A 7,158-nucleotide genomic window follows, 5' to 3' on the forward strand; every position below is an offset into this window, starting at 1 on the left:
GCTGTAGATGCTCTAAGGCGCATCATCATGCCTTCGACAAGGTTGTGACGACCCCTACCCCGAAACTATCAATCCTCAATGAAGTCATGCCCAGCCACATCATATCTATCTTGGGCACAACCCTGGCAGTCACCCTAACCCAATGAGACATGGTGGTCCGTCAATTGAAAAAATTCATATGAGCTTATTTTTAATAGATTTGCTAATTCTCTTCTAGTTGTGAATTAATTAAATAAATTCCATCAAGCCTCTAGACTATTCATTTTATGGGGAGATTCATACCAATTTTTCTTTTTTGTTTGACCAATTTATATTTTTCTGGATTTCTATTGTTTTCCCTTTTCCACACACGACTACAGTTGCATGCTCGCAAACAAACACAAAAGTTACAGTTGCACGTCCCCAAGACACGCAACTAGTCACATTTTTTCTATAAAAATACAATAAAAGGTCGAGAAACAAAAAATACAAGTGAAGAAGAGGAAAACAAAATCACATGTCGATGTTCAACTGGATGAGATTTAGTTAATTTCCATATAGATGAGAGCAAACCACACCCTATTTTTAAACAATTTTTTCTATGCTTTAACAGGCTAAAGAGAAATTTCAGAATGGTCCATGGACCACCATGCATCGCTTTGCTCACGGAACCAACTGAAAAAAAACGCACTTAGTTCAAAGAACCAATGCTGCAAGCCTGCAATACGGCCCGTACACTAGCACACAGTAAGTATAATGTCTGAACGCTGCATGCCGACTTGATCGACCCTCTGCTCACCAACTCCCAGTCCCAGCCAGCGATGAACATGCAACTGTTCCTTGTTCCGCAAGGGGCAAAGGAGTAAAATTTGCATGGTCAGCTCAGCTCAACGATTCCAATCAGGGAAGAAGGGCAGAACCGGCCATTCTTGCTCGGCCTTGACGGTCGTTTCGTTGAAGCAGTCAGCCGTCAGCGTGCTTGCGTAAGGCGATGTTTGACCCGCGCAATTCTCACTCTCAGACCGTAGATAAGCTAACATACTCTGCAACATTCAAAAAAAAGCTAACATACTCTGGCCATCCCTTTCAAGATTCAACTGCATGCACATGCATTGGCCACGCTTAATAAAAATACTACTTCATGTATCGATCCATCGATCGAAGTTGACGGGCAGGGTTTCTCGCATCGCATGCATCGCTCTGGCTCATGCGTGCAACCTCACCGTCCGATCAAAGTATATATATATATATATACTCACATACTACTATTAAAATCTTAAGTAGAGTGAACGCTATACCTTCCTCCAGACCAATATGAATTATGTTTTCACTTTTTCCAGGGATGTAGGTTGCTCTTCCTATTTTGGTGCTAACACATAAATACAACCGAGTTCTTCCCGCCTAGCCCCTGTTCCGGTGATGCATTTAGCATCGTTGGTGGACGTGTGGAGGTGTGTCTCCAATTGATCCGTCTTTGGTGGATTTACTCGGATCTGTTTGTCATTCGTCTAACGTTCGTGTGCCTTCACGTTGGATTCTTCGGATCTACGCTACTCTTCATCGGCGGCGGTTGCTGTTATGGTGCACTGGTCCTATGGGGCCTTAGTACGACGACTTTCCTACTTTCTACCACAACAAGTTTTGCCTTGCTCCGGCAAGAGAGGGGTGATGACAGCGGCGCGCCTTCGGCTCGCTTCAGTTCTTGTAGTCGTTGCAAGGTGGTTTACGGATCTGGATGTAATTTTTATTATTTCTGATGTTCGTTGTACTATCATGTTTAGATGAATAGTAGATGGGGTGCAAAGGTGACAATTTTCCTAAATGTGATAATTATGTTGCACTTGGCATTGCGGTGAATAACGGCTGTCTCAACGAGTTTGTTAGATGGGGTGCAAAGGTGACAATTTTCGTAAATGTGATATTTATGTTGCGTTTGGCATTGCGGTGAATAACGGCAACCCCGTTTGGCCAACTCGTTTTAGCCTGTTTCGGCCTTTGTTTCACCCACTTTGTCATACATTTGCGGCTAATTTTCCAGGACAAAATGTAAAATAAGCATGTCGACATTATCTTCGGGAGAGTTTTTCGTTGGATAGATGGCAAACACCACTAAAATATTAGGAACATTTTATATTGAGTCAATGTAAACATTCATTAGTGGTAAACCTGGGCCCTTGTAATTTGTTCGTTCCGACCTTTGAACGTGGTTAGAAGCCAGTCTAGACTTAGCTCAGTTAAGGGATATGTATTAATTCAAATTCATATGGTACTAGACCAATCAACCGGACGCATGCATTAGCATGTACTAGACCAGTCATCGTAGTCTATTTTTTCGCCGGATGTGGCATCTTTTTCTACATTTTGTTTGTTTTGGGTTCTGTTTGTGAGCTAGTACAGGACCTGAAATCTTGTTTCCATGCTTTTATTTAATAGTTTTGCTAAGTATCAGTCCACTCAGACTTTGTTATGTCTCAGTCGATACTATCTCCTTTGATTTTGTATGGAGATTCGTGCAAAAATTTGTTTTCAGTTTTTCTTTTTTCTTCTTACATGCTATATCATTTGACGGAGACTTGATTAAATCTTAGTCGACTGAGACCTAGCCATGTCCTTTATTTAATAATTAAGCTGCATGCATTACTCTAATGCAGAGGCCGGGGTCTTTGCTCCTTTCCAAAAAAAAGTACTACACTGTTAATTCAAACATCAAGTTGTGTAGTACTAAATTATACTATCAATTCAAACATCAAGTTGTGTAGTACTCCCTCTGTAAAGAAATATAAGAGTGTTTAGATCACTAAAGTAGTGATGTAAACGCTCTTATATTTCTTTACGGAGGGAGTACTAAATTCACAATGCGGCGTTCCCATTTCATCCTCTGCTCACCAGTACTATCAACGATGCTGCCACTACTAAGTGCTGGTTCTTCTCTTCTGGACGGGGCGAAAATGGCATGCATGGTCAACTCAACTCAGTTCGCCAAGAGAAACAATGTCTGTCAATCCGCTCGTCCACCTACCTCAGGAAATGTGTTTTGACTCGTCCTAGCTAGCTTGCTAATCCTACATTCACAAAATGCATGCACGCATGCATCGCCCTCCAGTTCTCTATATAACACTCAGACATCTGCTCATCCAGCCTCACCACCCAATAATCACACACTACCATGTTTGTACCTTTGCCCAAGAACACCCATACCGCACGTCCAAGATTCCTAGTACGTACGTGCGACTAAGCAATTAAGCTCTCCTCTACGCTCATTTTTCATTGTCGACATGAAGATCACCGTGCACTCGTCCAAGGCCGTCAAGCCCGACTACGGCGCCTGCGGCGTCGCTCCGGCCAGCACCGCCGACGTCGTCCCGCTCACCGTGCTCGACAAGGCCAACTTTGACACGTACATCTCGGTGATCTACGCCTTCCGTGCATCGGCGCCGCCCAACGCCGTCCTCGAGGCCGGGCTGGCCAGGGCGCTGGTGGACTACCGCGAGTGGGCCGGGCGGCTCGGCGTGGACCCCAATGGCGAACGCGCGATCATGCTCAACGACGCCGGCGCGCGGTTCATGGAGGCGACGGCCGACGTGGCGCTCGACAGCGTCATGCCGCTCAAGCCCACGCCGGAGGTGCTCAACCTGCACCCCAGCGGCGACGACGGGCCCGAGGAGCTCATGCTCATCCAGGTCACCCGATTCGCGTGCGGCTCACTCGTCGTGGGGTTCACCACGCAGCACATCGTGTCCGACGGCCGCTCCACCGGCAACTTCTTCGTCGCGTGGAGCCAGGCCACCCGCGGCTCCGCCATCGACCCCGTCCCGGTGCACGACCGCGCTTCCTTCTTCCAACCCCGCGAACCGCTGCACGTCGAGTACGAGCACCGTGGCGTCGAGTTCAAACCCTACAAGAAGGTGTACGACGATATTGTCTGTGGAGACGGCGACGACGAAGACGACGAGGTGGTGGTGAACAAGGTGCACTTCAGCCGGGAGTTCATCTCCAGGCTCAAGGCGCAGGCGTCGGCTGGCGCGCCCAGGCCCTGCAGCACCCTGCAGTGCGTGGTGGCGCACCTGTGGCGGACCATGACGATGGCGCGCGGGCTCGACGGCGGGGAGAGCACCAGCGTCGCCATCGCGGTGGACGGGAGAGCGCGGATGAGCCCGCAGGTGCCGGACGGATACACCGGCAACGTCATCCTCTGGGCGCGGCCCACCACCACGGCGGGGGAGCTCGTGGCCAGACCAGTGAAGCACGCGGTGGAGCTCATCAGCCGGGAGGTGGCCCGGATCAACGACGGCTACTTCAAGTCCTTCATCGACTTCGCCAACTCCGGCGCGGTGGAGAAGGAGCGGCTGCTGGCGACGGCCGACGCGGCGGAGATGGTGCTGAGCCCCAACATCGAGGTGGATAGCTGGCTGCGGATCCCGTTCTACGACATGGACTTCGGCGGCGGCCGGCCGTTCTTCTTCATGCCCAGCTACCTGCCGGTGGAGGGCCTGCTCATCCTGCTGCCGTCCTTCTTGGGCGATGGCAGCGTGGACGCCTACGTGCCACTCTTGAGCCGCGACATGAACACCTTCAAGAACTGCTGCTACACCCTCGACTAGCTCCGCTTTGCACGTACCTGCCATGCATGTGCTAATGTGTGCCTGATGTTGGATCCGTGTATGTATAGCTAGTTGCCTAGATTTTTTTTTTCAAGTTCTTGATTGAATTGTACATGATGTTTTGGGATAGTAAATAAACAAAGTTAAAATATTCAGAAGATGGTGAACATGATCAAGGGAAATGATTTGCTGACTTCTCGTCTTGTCTCATATTCATATACACGAATGGAAGGACTGTTGTGCCGGTGTTAGCGGTACTGGGACTAAGAATGGCGGCGGAGCTAGGAGATGGCCGGCGCAGAGGAGGGAAAAGAGAGAAGAGGAGCAAGTGAAACTGGGTAGGTTGGAAGGGAGATTTGGTGTGATCTTTGTTGGGGCTGGGCTGCTACGGACACCGCCGAGCCGCCCCATATTCGTCTAAAGTAGGGCGTGCTGGTCAGCCTAGGGATTTGAGACCAGTTTGAGTTGCCCGTCCTTGTTTTTTTTTTCATCGAACACTACCCGAGCCGTCCGTCCGTCCGGTCGTTTGATGGGAGTTTAAGGCTCCTGGCTATAGTTGCTCTAACTTGAGAAAATTCCACGAATGATGCTCCTGACAAACCGAACGCGCCCGCTCGTTGTCTGACCGTTGCTTCTTTCCTCTCCGGCGATTTCCATAGCTTAATTAAACACGAACTTAGGGTAACTCCAAGACACGGTGCATTTCATCCCTTTTTTGTTCGTTTGGATTTCTGTGTACAAAAATAATGGCCTAACACGTGCAGGTAAATCAATTACTTTTTTTGAACACAGTACAGACGCAATCGCTCGTATACACGCACATACACTCATCTCTATGAACACACACACATACCCTATCCTATGAGCATCTCCAAAAGACTGAGCCGACATATCATCTTAAAATTTACGAAGTCACCGTAGGCACCTCGTCGTCGACGGGAACGTCTCCTCCCACTGAATACGCATTGCCGGAAATCCTGAAATAATCCAGGAATAAATGCGAGGACCAAGACTTGAACCCTGGTGGGCTGGGGATATCACAGTCCCTCTAACCATCCAACCACAGGTTGATTCGCAAATCAAATTTATTTTCACTTGGTGTCTGTGTGGACGCAAATCCTCAACAAATTTGGGCTGGATTTGCATCCACGCGAACGTCAGATGGGCCTGACGAGCCTGGCCCCACTTGCTATTGACCAAACAACCGTTGAACCGTCCTTTTCAGTGCGCGCGTGCGGGGGGTGTCCACCATGCCCACTCCTCTCCCTCTCTGCCCCAGCCGCCCGACAACCCTAGCCACCGCCGTCCACCATGTTTCGGAGGTGGACCGGAGCACATGACCACAAGGTGGGCTCCTCCTCGGGGCACCTCCGCGCAACCAACTTCATCGTGGCACCGCAGGTGTTGTGACACCGGTGCGCGATTGCATCTACGTGTCGGTTTGATATGTCTCCGACGTATCTATAATTTTTTATTGTTTCATGTTATTATAGTAACAATCTTGGATGTTTTATATGCATTTACAAGCAGTTATATATCATTTTTTGGCTAACCTATTAACTTAGTGCCCAGTGTCAGTTGCTGTTTTTAGCCTGTTTTTGCTTTTTCAGAATATTAGTACCAAACGAAGTCCAAATGCCACGAAACTTTTTAGAGATTTTTTTGGGACAAAAAAGACACTAGAAGCTCCGGGAGAGGGCCAGAAGATGAAGCGTGCGCCGACGAGGCACCAGGGGGCGCCCAGGGGGGTAGGCGCGCCCTAGTGGCTGGTGGGCCCACGTGGCCCCGTTTGACCTAATTCCGCATCTATAAATTCTCTAAACTTGGAAAACAAACAGAGAGCCAACCAAAATACTTTTTCCGCCGCCGCAAGTTCCAGAACCATGAGATCCCATCTGGAGACCTTTTTCGGCACTCTGCCAGAGGGGGATTCGATCACGGAGGGGCTCTACATCAACCTTGATGCCCTTTCAATGATGTGTGAGTAGTTTATCACAGACCTACGGGTCCATAGTTAGTAGCTAGATGACTCTCTCTCTCTCTCTTTGATCTTCAATACAATGTTCTTGGAGTTCTATTTGATGTAATCACTTTTGCGGTGTGTTTGTTGGGATTCGATGAATTGTGAGTTTATGATCAGATTTTCCATGAATATCATTTGAGTTTTCTCCGAACTCTTTTATGCATGATTGTTATAACTTCGTATTTTTCTCCGATCTATTGATTTGGTTTGGCCAACTTGATTGACTTTTCTTGCAATAGGAGAGGTGCTTTGTAATAGGTTCAATCTTGCGGTGCTTAGTCCCAGTGACAAAGGAACATGGCACGTATTTGTATCATTGCCATTAAGGATGAAAATATGGGGTTTATTCATGCATTAGTTTACTTTGCCTACATCATGTCATCTTTCTTAAGGCGTTATTCCGTTCTTTATGAACTTAATACTCTAGATGCATGTTGGATAGTGGTCGATGTGTTGATTAATAGTAGTAGATGAAGGCAAGAGCCGGTCTACTTATCTCGGACGTGATGCCTATATACATGATCATTGTCTTGGATATCGTCATGATTATTTGTT

The 7,158-nt window shown here is 48.0% G+C and overlaps 1 protein-coding gene across 1 annotated transcript; it reads left to right on the top strand.

Annotated features, from left to right (window-relative positions):
• The first annotated feature begins 3,239 nt into the window (after window positions 1–3,239).
• Window positions 3,240–4,599, top strand: LOC123050226 (agmatine coumaroyltransferase-1). The gene has a single exon (XM_044473049.1). The coding sequence runs from the start codon at window positions 3,255–3,257 to the stop codon at window positions 4,578–4,580; it is 1,326 nt and encodes a 441-aa protein (XP_044328984.1). The 5' UTR covers window positions 3,240–3,254; the 3' UTR covers window positions 4,581–4,599.
• The last annotated feature ends 2,559 nt before the right edge of the window (window positions 4,600–7,158 follow it).

This window comes from Triticum aestivum, chromosome 2D, assembly GCF_018294505.1.
Source record: "Triticum aestivum cultivar Chinese Spring chromosome 2D, IWGSC CS RefSeq v2.1, whole genome shotgun sequence".
Classification (NCBI taxonomy): Eukaryota; Viridiplantae; Streptophyta; class Magnoliopsida; order Poales; family Poaceae; genus Triticum; species Triticum aestivum.

What these genes read in the sequence shown, in the direction of transcription:
- LOC123050226 (XM_044473049.1), top strand. Translation starts at nt 3,255, where the DNA reads ATGAAGATCACCGTGCACTCGTCCAAGGCCGTCAAGCCCGACTACGGC.